At 39.1% G+C, this 14912-nt stretch overlaps 1 protein-coding gene across 4 annotated transcripts in view; it reads left to right on the top strand.

Moving 5' to 3' along the window:
- The window catches only part of mkxa (mohawk homeobox a), a 42939-nt gene extending 40089 nt beyond the window's left edge, over positions 1–2850 (top strand). For 3 of the 4 annotated variants that reach the window (XM_046853308.1, XM_046853309.1, XM_046853306.1), the window contains exons 6-7: positions 756–789; positions 2511–2850. In XM_046853308.1, the coding sequence (XP_046709264.1) occupies positions 756–789; positions 2511–2706 (230 nt within the window). In that variant the 3' untranslated portion in view covers positions 2707–2850. The remainder of the gene's footprint in view (positions 1–755; positions 790–2510) is intronic. The other variant, XM_046853310.1, reaches the window with a different exon arrangement.
- The last annotated feature ends 12062 nt before the right edge of the window (positions 2851–14912 follow it).

The following is a 14912-nucleotide window of genomic DNA, read 5'->3' as shown; positions in this document are numbered from 1 at the left end:
GTCATTTCTGAACACTGAATAATCTTCAACATAAGAAACCGAAATCAAACTACAGAACACTAAAATAATAACCTCTCTGGATAATGTTTGAAAAGAGTGTGATATTTAATAATTTGTTATCAGGTTGTATATAAATGTGTTGGCGTTGACATAAAGCACGCTTTTGGAATGAATAATACTAATAAACAAATCCTACTGTACGTGTAATTGAGCTTTTTTTTTACTGGGCAACTTTAAAACCAAATTACTACATTAAAACAACGAAATTAATAAAAGTAAAAGATCAATGCAGCCTCAAATGTTGACTCTGGTGGTAATTAAGTTTAATTTGCAGGTCAAATAAGTAACTTTAAGCTTTACTTACTAAGTAAATACAAGTATTTTATTCTTAAAATGAGATCAATGTGTTTTTTATGGCTAGAAATAAGATTGTATGGAAAATTAGACAATATAATATCCATATGCCAGTTTCAAGAGCTTCAGTGGGTGTGGTCTGCTATTATGATCGGGCCCCACACAGGACCCTGAAGCCACGAAGTCGGTGTGTCTGTTGTGATTTACTTCTCAGGATCGAAGTTTGAACAATCACTTTTCACTTCACTTTTTATTCCCGTCTATACATCAACACTTTTCATCTTTTTCCTCCCTCACTCTCACACACATCCTGAAAATGAGTTTTATGATGCTATCCATCACCATTAACCTGAGGCGAACTGCATTTAACACTTAGCTTTGTTCTGATGTTGTGTTTGCAGAGGCTGTGGATCATGGATCAACCAAATGTGACGGGTAAGTGGTGTGTTTCGCTGATTGCACTGCAACACACACACACACACACACACACACACACATATGCGATGCAAGTTTCAAAGCCTGGCTAACAAAAAAAAATCATATTAGGAAAGCATTTATAAATTTGAGAACTGTAAGTACGATTTAAGCACTAGCATTAGCTGTTCATTTTCTCCCAAATTGCCCAGGGTTATTGATTATCCTCTAAAATCCACCGAAAGCAAAATTTTCATAGGCACGAGCCAACAATCCATGTATACACCCTGATTCATTTTCATTTTTTTGCCATTAAAGAGCTATTTGGCTGTGTCATTTCGTTCTTGTTCACGTACTTTCCACTGCGATCTCCTTTCCTTGACCTTTTCTACATTATGTAATGTTGCAACCTGGAACTGAAATGCTCTTTAATTTGGTTTTAAGCATTTGAGTTACACAATATGAAAGACTTTTTGGGGGGAAATAAAAGGTGCAAAAATAGTCTGGTATTGTGACACAGAGGCTAAACATCTGGATTCTCATATTTTTGCCAACTTTTTCTGCCAAAATTGCTCACGGTCTGTCAGATGGTTGGACACCACTGTTGAACAAGGTCTTGCAGAAGGCTGTGAACCTCTCCAGTATGGATGGGAAGTGAATCTCGAGTCTTGCGAGTGGACCGATGATCATCCATGTTGCTCTCAATCCTGATGAAATGCATCCCCACAACACATTGCTACCCACAATATTCTTCAGTGTAGGGAAGTTAATCTCAGGATGATAAGGAATGTTGGGCCAATGTTGCTGTTTCTTCTTGCTGAAGAGCCCAGCAGTGGTAGTGCTGGGATTTGAACTCACAACCTTCCTATCATAAGTCCAATGTCTTAACCACTTCCCTAGTTGGAAGGTTAAGGCTCTGGGTTACTTTTCTGAAGGTCAGGAGTTCAAGCCCTTCTATTGCCTAGCTGCCACTCTTGGGGCCCCTGAGAAAGGCCCTTAATCTGGAGTGCCCTAGGTGTGCTGTATCATTGCTGACCCTGTGCTCTGACCCCAGCTTCCTAATATCGGTGGGATATGTGAAGGAAAAATTCACTGTGCTGTAAAGTACACGTGACAAATATTAACCACCTTTCTTTTCTTTCATTTCTTTTCTTTTCTTTTCTTTTCTTTTCTTTTCTTTTCTTTTCTTTTCTTTTCTTTTCTTTTCTTTTCTATCAAACCCTAGACACTAGACCCCATTAGATCCCAGGACTGTTTAATTGCCCACAAGTAAATTCTGAACTAATTCAGAAGTTTGACAGAAATGAGCCTAAATACCAACAATAAGGGTTTTATATTTATAAATAACAGCAATTAAGTCCATATAAATTTCAGATTAAAACAAATACAAAACATTTAAGGGTGTGAATACTTTTTGAGGTACTGAACCGGCTGCCTGTAAATGAGTCCCTATCAGTTTATTCCTAAAGACCCAGCCAGTGGTGACAATGGCAAGGAAGAACTCTAAAGAAGAAACCCTGAGAAGATCCAGACTTTTAATTGTCCTCATCTTTGCAACACTCAATATTGTTATATCAATTCATTTCAGCTCTGTCATGGTTCAGGTTATTAGACAACTGAATGCAAAACTGTTCATAATTATTGCAGTCATTGTAACACAATGTATATCCAAATCCATTTTTTTTGGTTTATGTGCTACGTCATACTGTAACTCACTGCTTTGTAAATGTATGTTTCTTCAGCAGTGTCGTTCCGAAAGAGAAAGGACGTGGAAAAGACGAGACGTACTGGCGGGAGATCAATGCCGCAATGGCGCTGACCAACTTGGCCAAGCCTAAAGATGGTGCTCCTGCAGGCACCACCAGCTGCATCATCCAGAAATCTTCCCATATAGCCGAAATCAAGACTGTCAAAGTGCCGATCATGCACAAGTACTAGCAGCTTCCTCGTCTGGGAAACGCATCACGGGACTTTGGGAATCTGCTTAAAAATTTGTGTTCATTTTTATATATATTTTGTTGTACTTATGAATATGAAGTAGATTTTTTTTTTGTACTTTCAAATGAAGTGCCCTTAAATGCAGCACTTTGTTGTTGTTCCGAGGTTTGTGCTTTTCTTATCATGCACAGGCGCTTTTCATAATAAGTGTTGATAATGACAGTATTGCAGAACGAGACACTTTTGCATTGTTAACTTATTTTGATACGACTTTTTTTTTTTTTTTTAATACTCTTTTCTATCATGCCAAAGTGCCTTCACATAGACTAGGAAACTAAGAAAGAGGAAGTGCACACCATGGCATTCAGTTCCTGGAGTCTACACTTCTGATTCAAACTATGTAAATCCCAATGTTCAGAACCTTCATATATATATATATATATATATATATATATATATATATATATATATATATATATATATATACGGTACACAATGTCATGTTTATGCCAGCAATTGGTCACCATCAATGCGATCATATACAACGTGTTGCTTTTTGAAGTTGAGCATCACTTCCTTGTTATTGACCTTGCCACTTTATATATATAGATAGTCCTCGAGCTACGATGATTGACTCAAGATTTTTCGAATTTTTACGATGACGATAGAGTTATAGTTTAGTGCGTATAGTATAGTTTATGCATTACAGTACTGTAAATTGCTCTATTTTGCTAAATTATGTACTGTAATTGTTTAATTGGTACCGGTATACTACCGCATACTGATCACCGTTCTTTAAGACTCCTGGGTAGGCTAGGCCATGTCTCAACAATATTTTTTACGTTACGATCAGGTGATTAAAACAGTAAGTCAGGAAATAAGAGAAATTATTATAAATTCGCACTGAATACATGTGCCTTCTAAAACCCGGATTTGCTTCTGACCACCTCTGTCCGAGACAGCTGCTGTAGACAGACGTCTACACTGATCTGTCTTGTTTATCGGTCCGAGGTTTCTAACTGAGACGTAGCTCATGACAGCAGTCACAACAATGGCGGGAAGTTTGACATTGTTACACATAAAATGCCGAAACTATTGACGGTTTCTTTATGGATCTATCAATCACTTTTGATTTGACTCACCGCGATGTATATAAGGTACATAGAACCTCCTGCGCACAAATTCACATGTCAAGTACAAAGTTCGTATGTCTGGACCGTATTGCGTTGTCTGTGAATTGTGAGTTTAGGACTTGGCGAGCTAGTACTGCCCTGCTATAGCAAAAGTATGTCTTACTTCTTCTTATTAAACTGAATGGAAACAACTGCTATGGATGGAAATAACACGCCATCTGAAGACCTAGCTACTGCTTAGTTGGCTGGATATCAAGTAAATGTTAGACACTGTTCTTCTGCTTTTGTAGGGCAGTTCAGCCAGATATGCATTAAAACTCAGCATTTAATAACAAGTGCCTAATAATAAGATGGCATGTGAAGTAGCAACCTAACCAGCAATAACCGAACACGTAGTTTTACACGACATGCTTGCTAACTGATGCTAAACAACACTGTGCCCTTCGACACCCAGGTCACATTTGGATTTATGTGCATTCCCTGGTTCTCAGACACTCCAGGATGCAGATCAAAAGCACCGTAAGTGCCTCTAAGAAAAGCCAAGCCTGCCTGCCCTAGACCTGTCTGCTTCCCGCTGAGAACCGATGTACAAAACACATGGTGTTAAATTGCTGCGATGTAACTCAGTAAGACACACGTCCATGCACAAGCACACGCTCACAAACATAAGGCTGTAATTATAGCATATGGCTGCAATTATAATCCTGGTTTGTCTCTTTAACAGATCATTTATCCATCATCTGCCAAACACCAGGGAAAGTTCTGTCATTATCAACTGTTTAATGTAGTGGTGCTTTAATGCAACGTGAGCCTGATCCCTGTAGACACACACGGCATTGTTCAACAGTCGCGTGTGCCAACCATGCCGATCTCTATTACTCTTACTGACACCGCGTAATCCCATTTGAGCAGCTGGATGACAAACTATTCTGTGATATGTGCTAGAAAATCGATCGTCTAAAGTAGAGCTCGACTGATAATGGATTTTACAGATACCGAAAGCTAGGTTGTAGCGTACTTGCCGATAACCGATTAATCAATCGATTTTTTAAATGAAAAACAGTACTGAACATAAAAAAAAACAGTCCTGAATTATGAATAATCAATATAATATAGTGCTCTTCGCGCAGCATGCAGTCTTGCGTGTAAAATCCTGTGATTCGCCTCTCGAAGCCGATCTCATACTTTATAACGCAACCCGGATAAACTATCAGTATGGATTTTTTTACGATAGCTAATAGTTCCAGCAAACAACTATCAGTGTCGATCAATCGGTCGACCTCTAGTCTAAACGATCAACATGTGACTTTTTAAGAAACTCACCTGAGTTGAGTCTCAACTCTTGACACTCAAATCCTAGGTGAAGTCAAAGACAAATTTAAAGCACAGTCATATACCAATCAGGCGCCCCAAGTCCTGAGTAGAGACGGATAAGCACTAGTCTCAAGTCAAGTCCTGGGTAAAGGATCCTAATAAAAAAGCTATTTCCCCAAACAATAAGAGATATATCTCAAGTAAAATCCAAAGATATTCAAGCACCAAGTCACATCATAGCTAAAGGTCCACTTGGACAAGCCTCAAGTCCTGAGTGAAGACAGACAAGTGTAAAGTCTCAAGTCATGAGTAAAACAATAAGTCACCCTAATTAAAGGCAGATACGCACAAAGACACTTCCAGAGCAAAGGCAATTGCAAAGTCAAGTCCCAAATAAAATGTCTTATATTTTGACTCGGGTAGAGATAAGTCTCGAGGTGATGCCTTAGCAAGGCTGGACAAGTCTCAATTCGAAACAGACACATCTCAAGTTCAAAGTCACGCCCCATGTCAGGTCCTAAGCAAAGACTGCAAGTCTCAAGTCTAGTCTCAAATCAGTACCCAGCTATAGACATGGGAGCCGAGTGGCAAGTGCAGAATTCTGAAGTTAAGTCCTAAGTAAAGCCAGACACAAGTTTCATGTAACGTTCAGAAGTAAAGACAAACAAATCTCGTAAATATCTTGTAAAAATCCCAAATCCAGTCCCAGATCAGACTTTCCAAAAGTCCCACATATGGACAGAGAAGTCATATACCAATCAGATATCTCAGGTCCTGAGTACAGACAGATAAACACTAATTCTCTTCCCCAGTAAAGACCTACGATTCCAAAATTAGGTCTTCTGGAAAGACGAGGCAAGTCTCAAGTCACATCCTGCATAAAAATAGAAGTCCTAATAAAAAAGCAATTTCCTCGAGCAAAGACAGACAATTCCAGAGTCAAGTTCTAAAAAGATAGATAGCTTTTAAGTCAAATCCAATGATATTTAAGCACCAAGTCACATTGAAGCTAAATGCCCAAGTAAAACTGGACAAGTTTTAAGTCCTGAGTAAAACAGGAAGTCCCCCCAAAAAAAGACAGATATGACACTTCACATACACATCAGAGTAAAGTGAATTACAGAGTCAAGTCCTAAATAACGCCATGCCATGTCTTTTGTAATGACTCAGGTATAGATAAGTCTCAAGGTGATTCCCGAGTAAAAATGGACAAGTCTAAATTTAAGACAGACACATCTCAAATTTTACAGTCGCTCCCCATGTCAGGTCCCAAGGGAAGAAGTGCAAGTCTGAAGTCCAATCTTAAATCAATTCCCAACTAAAGATATGACACATGAAGTTCAGGAGTAAAGATGAGTCTAAAAATAAAGACGAATAAGTCTCAAGTCGAAACCCTAAGTGAAGGCATGACAAGTGCAGAATAAAGACAAATGACACCCAAAAGTCCCACGTTAGGACAGGACAAATTTGAAATTCCAAGTAAAGACTTAACTAATCAATTCCCACGTAACAACAGACAAATCCCATGTCAAGTTCTCTACATGATTTAATGACTCAATAACGTGTCGTCTCAAAGTGCAATTCATTTATTTTCTACCGTACACGCATGATCAAAGCATCGCACAATCTCTCTATTAGTGCTGTACAGAAAACAGAATTGAGTAGATCTTTGCTCGTCTCTTTTAGTCCAAGTTGCTGGTTCTTTAATCACATGACTCCCATAGATGCTATGCAGTGTATTACACAGGAAACAGAATCGAGTAGTTCATCTAATAAATCCTTTGGTCCGAGTCGTTTGATCTTTTGTCACGACATCCGTGTACACTATGCAGTTATATATACATTTATAAATTATTGGAACTATAGTCAAAGTTCGTGTATGTAGACGCGTTCTGCTTATCGAAAATGTAACATTGTTCAAAGAAACAAAACCCGATTCGTTTATTTGGATGAATTCAAACAACCGAGTCACTAGAATGATCCGATCCTCCCATCACTATCATCTATACACATATCATTTCCATAATACAGAAATCTAACATCCTGAAACTGAAAAGTCCAGAGTTTCAATGCTTGGCCGGGTTTCTTTCTTTCAAACAATGAGGATTGTGACCAGAAGGGACCTTTACCTTGTTATCAGTATTATATTGTAATAAATGTGTTGTCTTCTCACATGTTCCAGCTTAGAATCAGAAATCTTGGCCTGCTTTACAGAAAACCTGCAGCTGGTGAGAATTAAGGCTGAAAATGATGTTTACAAGATGTAAGAAATAGACATATGCGAGACTATGCTATGTCTCTAACAGACTGGGTCTTCTGAAAAAAAACGCCACTTCAGTATTATTTCAGTTTCAGACTGAATTAAAGTATAAACTTTTGGTGTGTGTGTTTGTGAGTGTGTGTGAGTTTGGGGTGTGATTTATGTTATAGTAAAGACGTTGTTTACTTAGACCATGCAGTACTGCCTTGGGAATAATGGGACTAATCTCCTCATATATATATATATATATATATAGCAGATGCAGGGCCACTTTATAGAAGACAGCAGTATAAGATGAAGGTTGTGTGTATATCAGAACGGTGTACATGTAGATCCTACATTACTGTTGCATGTGTATGTTTTTCTTTTTTCCCTTCATGCCGTCTGGTCTTACGTTCGGCAGACCTCATCGGAGCTCATGGTGAGAAATGCCAAAGAGATTTCTTTGTAAAAGCTGCATACACTCCATCACATACTGTATCCCCGTGATCGAGATCGTTTAAACTGTGCTGTTTTACAGCCTGGAACTCTACAGACACTGGTGCTCAGAAATGGAAATCACAATCCAGCGAACACATGCATGCCTTTTTCTTTTCTTTTCTTTTCTTTTTTTGGTGAAAGGAAACATTCCAGTTTATTCACCGATGCTGCTGGTAAAGAGTGTCTCAGCTCTGAGTCAGAAGACCGTTTGAAAGCCTACATCCTCCCTTTTGCTTTCTGGAGGGATTTCTATGACGCTTTGAATCTACAATGAACTTTTTGGACCAAGGTGAAAGGAAGATGTTGCAAGCGAAGACATCCATCATCTAAAATGGATCATTTTTTTTAAACCCGTTTATTTGCCAGTTTTTGTACTGTAATTAGTTTTTCGTGGTTTTTTTGGAGTTGGTTTTTTTTATTATTATTATTATTCCCCTGGACAATATTTGCTTTTGAAAAGATGATGACGGACAAAAGGCGATTGTTGCGTTCATCGTTTATACTTTGGAACATCTTTAAATTATTATGGACTGCAAAAAAAATATTAAAAAAATGGACTGGTGATGATAGCATACGAATTTTTTTTTTTATTTCTTCAATGGTTAAGTTATATATTTTTTATTCCTTGGTTTCTTCAGAGACTGGATGTTTATCCAATGACCAAATGCATAATATCTCATTTATTCTTTGGTTTCCTGTCCCCCCTCCTCCCCAGGAATTATGTTTACTTTCACAGAACGATGAATAAACATTTGAAGATGTAATTTTTGTTGGTTTTTAAGAGTATACAAGACTATTACTAATACAAATCTTGACAATTAATCATTCCGATTATTATAAATTATTACAAAAGAATCATAACTGACTCTTCAACCAATATGTTTTTTGATTTTTTACACATATGACATATTAGCATGAGGTATTAGCATGAGGTATTAGCATGAGGTATCCTTGAGGCTGAATGAAATCTCACACAAATCTAGCCCCAAGATTTCCTTTTTCCCTGCACCACCCTGTATTTCAGTATTTTATAAAAAATTCTGTTCATCTGTTATATACAGCTATACTATATGGAAACCATATGGACACCAGAACACCACTCCATGAAGACATTTACATTGATGGCATTTGGCAGACTCCCTGATCCCTGATCCAGAGCAACTTGCAATAATCTCATTCATACTGCTGAGCAGTTGAGGGTTAAGGGCCTTGCTCAAGGAGCCGGCAGTGGCGGTTTAGTGGTGGTGGGATTTGAACTCACAAGCTTTTGAACAGAAGTCCAACATCGTAACTATTGATCTACCATTGAAGATATTTTATAAGATTGATGTGATCTTGAGATGGCTTGCCAGAGCTCTGGTCTAAACACCTTTGGCTCCCTGAACACCTTTGGTATACACTCGAGTGCTTATATTGTGCCAGGCATCCTCATCTGATATCAGTACCCGACTTTACTAATGGGTTTATGGCTGGAAGGAGAGATCAACACTCTAAAATCTAGTGGAAAGAATTCCCAGAAGAGTGGCAGGGTACTATATTAACAAAAAATAGGGACAACTCCATATGAATACCAATGGGTTTAATGAGACTGGGATTATGTGTTATGATGGATATAGTGGTGGATATAAAAGGTGAACTCTAGAGGTCCTAAAACTGTAACCTAGGGGCAACTTAGGGTAGGCAATCCACCTACCTGCACCTACCTGTTTTCAGACAGTGAGTGAAACCTGAAAAATTCAAATGCAATTTAAGTGAACATTGGGAAAATGGACAGAAGCCTTACAGGTTTAGGCTCTGGGTTACCAATCAGATGTTTGAGGGTTCAGGCCCCAGCACCACTGGGCTGCCACTGCTGGACCCTTGAGCATTGACCTTATCTCCCTCTGCTCCAGGGGTGCAGTACCATGACTGAAATGTCACTGTGCTTTAATGTATACAGATGACTCCCTAGTTAAGATGGTTTACCGTACAATTTTTCGATCTTGCAATGACGACACCACAAAGTGTCAAATATTTGACGTTTCGCACGGCGGGCGAACATATTGCTTACGCTAAATTGGGACGCTGCCAGGATGTAAGTATCTCCAGCCTTGTGAGATGCATTACTCTCGCCAGAGCTTGGCAGAATTCAGTTGTCTCGGTTCGTGAGCATGTATTTGTTTTCCGTGTTTTCTGTGTTATAAAGCCCAGTTTATTCTCTTGTCTCTCCTCTTTTTATCGGTGTCGCTGGACACTGAAACAGAGTGCACTGATTAGTCTCATCAGATACAGGTGTGCTTTTTACCACTCGTTACCACTGCCCTCCACTTGCAAACCCACGAATCACCTTTTCTTAAGACTCCTGGGTAGACAAGACCATTTCTAAACTTAGTTACGATGGGGTCATCAAAAACGCATCTCCATGGTAAGTTGGGGACTACCTTAATGTGACAAATAAAGGCCGTTTTGCTGAAAATGCGCAAAACTCTACATATATCTGAGGTCAGATTTAAACCAGGAACCATAAGACTGTGAGGGGGAAAAAAACACCCCATCGACCATGTTTAAACAAATACATTTATGGCATTTGGCAGATTCCCAGAGTGACTTACATTTATCTCATTCATACAACTGAGCTGCTGCTAAGGGGCTCAGGAGAGGGAGCTTGATGAGGCTGGGATTGGAACTCATGACCTTCTGATTCAAAGACCAATGACTTAGCGACCACCTCCCCAAAAAATTATAGTATTCTGGGTGGGCCACGGAAATGTAGCCCACCTCCGTAGCACCGGCACGGTATTTTATTGTGCCTTGTGAATATAACCATAGCGGACAGGTAATGTAAAATTGGAACAAGCAGGTAGACAGAATTGTGTAAACATTTTAACGACAAAGGTTTTAATTCCACCCCGAACAAGCACTGTGTGATGTCTCCATACGGTCTACGCTCTGAGCGTGTGGACGGAGGAAAAGTTCGCTACTTGACCAGCTAAACAAACAAATCACTCAAGTCTCCGTTTTCCTTCAGCCCACATGAGAAAGGCTCGGTTAAAGAGGAGTATTGTGCTTTTCAGGATTGTGTTATTTACAGAGAGGATATAATTAGCGATGGTTTACATGCTGCCTGAACTCCGATGACAGCAGCAGCTCAGACGTGTGAAGCTTTTTGGACGTTCTAGTTTACTTTTATAATGTAAATGCGACACGCACAGCCGGCTACGGTTTCCTTTCTCTCTCTCTCTCTCTCTCTCTCTCTATATATATATATAGAGTCTACTGGGTTTGTAAATCCTTCTTCTTTTTTGCCCTTCAGCCCCTTTCTCTTTACTTAATGATTCTACCATTCTGCTTGGCTTGCCACAAAATCTGCACAAAGCCCAGGAACTAGCATACCAAATATCCTGTGCCAAAGAGACGCCAGCTGCCTGGATGCCTCTCTGTACTGTGTATTCCGTGTATTGGTCCACCTTAGTAACTACTAGACGCAAAGGATCCTGTAACCAATGGCTTTGAAGGCAAACGCCAACAAACCAACAGTGAACAGAACGTCTATGAAATCGATTCCAGTAGTTGCTATCCAAAGGGTGGGATACTGATATTACGCCATTACAACCAGCAATCGGGATGCACAGGGATTCAGAGATCAACTTTTTGTCCGAGGCGCCAGTGTTCAATTACCGAAATCACCTTTCGTCTTTCTTTAGTTTTTTTTTTTTCTCCACATGTCCATATGATGTTAATCAGTCCACATCTGGCAGTAATTTGACAGAGAGCAGCACTGTCATGGATTGCAACTTATAGATGTTCGGCTTCACACGATTGATGATAGAACAGAGAGTTGCAGATAGCCGGACATCTATCATGATTGTGATGTTCAAAAAATGTAAAAGGAAAAAAAAAAAACCCGAAAATGAGGTCTCTGTAGCTTTGTGGTCAACAAAAATCTAATTTGTTGTATCTCATCATCCATGAATGCTTTTTTTAGTCTATTTCGTTTTCTGTAGCGTTTCTCAGATCAGATATGAAATTCTCGAAACTACTTGTTCAGCATCCACATCATGTCATCACTTGTGCACATCATAAAAGCGATTACTTGTTTTTCTCAGTTGCTTTGGAGCGTTTCTCGAATCATTGTTAATATTTGCAAACCAGCATTTCTCAAAACAATTTGTACAAACAACACAAAACATTGGATTTCTTGAAAAAGACTTTTCTCAAAATCTTACTCAAAAGTAAATATTTGTATCAATGAACATCTCGTTACCATCGTTACAAGTCCTTTTGTCATTGTCCACAAACAAAATTGTCAAAATGTGACAGTGCAGAGATTCAGGGTTTTAGAGTTTCAGTGTTTCCTGATGTAAACTACGGTTTGGGTTACAATGGTTGCAAAAGCACAAGGCTGAATTTCTTCTGTTTGGCATTTATGGATCAGCACAAACGTACACGTTAATGTATGCAGGATGTTGACTGCAAGAGATCAGACAGGATTCACACTTTTACTGTACTGTTTTAGTGTTCGGTCGTTTCCAGGTTCTTCATCCATTTTCAGAAATTGTAACTCTGTGTTTCTCTGCCTGTCAACCAATTAAAGGTTCACAAGATTCACCTTTGACCCGTGAACTCGCCTTTGTTAGTGACATTCAAGATTCAGCTTCACAGTTCATCAATTCTAGACGCATTTACAACACAAAAAAAGTTGAATAGAAATTTAAGCCGGACAGATTCTGACAACTGGTTTAAGCATTTTGTATAAAAGGGCCAAAAATGAAGAATACAAGACAATCGTTTTTTTTTTTTTTTTCTTTGTCAAAATCTACATAAAGCACATTCATATAGTTTGTATATATACAGTACATTAGGGCTGTCAATCAATTTAAATATTTAATTGCATAAAATTTTCAATTTTTTAAATTTATGTATATATTATTAAAAAATTACATAAATGCGCGCTTAAAATTAATTTGTGCTGACATATTAACTCTTTAACTTTATATATATATATATATCTCCTATAAATATCTGGAATAAATATAAAATGTGCCTTCAAAGTGTCGTCATAATGAAAAGTAAAACTATATAAACAAAAATATTGGGACTCCTGACTTTTCCAGCCATATGTGCTTCTTCTCCAAACTGTTAACACAAAGTTGGAGCCGAGTTCCATGAACATATGGTGTACGTGGCTTGGAGTGGAAGATCTGCTATAGAGATCTGACCTCAAGCCTAGTGAACATCTTTGGGATGAACTGAAAGGCTGATTGCACTTTGTGCCTTTGTGGCTGAAAGAGCACAAATCTTCACAACCTCAATCCAGTGGAAACATCTTCCCAGAAGTGTGGAGCAAATGAGGATGTGGAATTGGATGTTAAAAAAGAAGCACATACAGTACTAATTTTATGGTCAGGTGTCCACAAACTTTTGTTGTCTTGGGTTCAGAAGAGTTCGTCGATTTGTGTTTGTCTCATGTACATTAAAGCAAATTTCTTTCTCCATGTATATATGAGTGATGAGCCGTTCATGAACGAGTCGCTTGTTTTGAACGAGTTTTTAAAGTGATTCAAAGAGTTTCAAAGAGTGATTCCTTTATTTTCTACCGGATGCGCATGAGCAAAGCATCGTGAATTCTCCGTAGGTTATGTACAGGAAACAGAACTGAGTAGTTGTACCTATCGACGTGACTCCCATAGATGCTACACAATGCATTACACAGGAAACAGAGTTGAGAAGTTCATCTCCTGAGTCCTCTGGTCCGAGTCATTCGTTCTTTTATCACAATGCAATAGTTCAGGGTTTTTTTTGGCTGAATCTTAACATTATTGTCGCAATAATAATAGGAGTCACATGACAAAAGAACTAATGATACAGAACAGAAGAATGAGAGATGAAGCTACTTATTCTGTTTATCATCATTTGTCATATTTTTATTCATGGAACTATTATATATTATATAAATATCATTTCTGATCAAAGGAACCAAATGAACTAAAACTTTCTTTCGGCTTCTCCCATCAGGGATCATCCACATGTTTGATTTGGCACGTTTTTACGCTGGATGCCCTTCCTAACGCAACCCTCCCCATTTATCCGGGCTTGGGACCGGCACTAAGAGTGGATGGGGTTGGTTCCCAGACCGGGGATCGAACCTGGGCCACAGCGGTGAGAGCGCCGCATCCTAACCACTAGACCACCAGGGAACAAAGGAGCCAAATGAACAAAATTTTGACGAACGAGGGTCAAAGAACCGAGTCACTAAAATGATACGATCTTCCATCACTAAGATCTTTACCTATACAGCTTGATAGGAAGTTGGGGTCAGAGCTCAGAATCAGCCATGTTTCAGGAAATCCTAAAGCAGAGAGAGTTAAGGTCCTTGCTCAAGAGCCCCACAGTGGCAGCTTGGTGGAGCTTGGACTGGAACACCTGACCTTCTGCTCAGTAACCCCTTGAGCCACAACTACCCCAGATGTTCCATGATGTCTGATAGAACATTTCTGCAATAGCAAACTGGTTCGTCTTTATGGTTCTATCAGTCCTGACGAATTTTATAAAAAGACGCCATGTATTCATGACATCCTCAAGTGGAACCGCCACCATCCTGCATGATAGAACTCTATCATCATGCACTCTTTCCCCTCTTTCGTCCTCTTTCCTTGTCTATAAGTAGACTAGCAGAAACCTGCTCTGAGCAAATGTTTCCACCAAGTCCTAAACGATGTTCCATCAGGTTATTCCCTTCCAATCTAAAACCCTTTGTTTGCTGAGAAACGCTCGTGAAGCTCAGCGCCATCAAGCTGGGAAGCAGGATCCCGTCAAGACGATGCTCTACTTCTGATCAACCTCGTGACCACTGTTGTAGCACACAAAGAAATCCGAGTATGCATCAGAAAGAAAGACGACAGACGAAGAACAAAAGGAGTAGGTATTTCCTTTGTGATGATGAAATCTGCCGTCTTCTTCATATTGGAATAATTAGTTGGCCTGCACCGATGCTCCAGCGGGTCATTATTTAGCGGCGAGCCATGTGCAGTTTGTGAGAC

This window comes from Silurus meridionalis, chromosome 7, assembly GCF_014805685.1.
Source record: "Silurus meridionalis isolate SWU-2019-XX chromosome 7, ASM1480568v1, whole genome shotgun sequence".
Classification (NCBI taxonomy): Eukaryota; Metazoa; Chordata; class Actinopteri; order Siluriformes; family Siluridae; genus Silurus; species Silurus meridionalis.
This window is presented reverse-complemented; position numbering and strand designations above follow the sequence as displayed.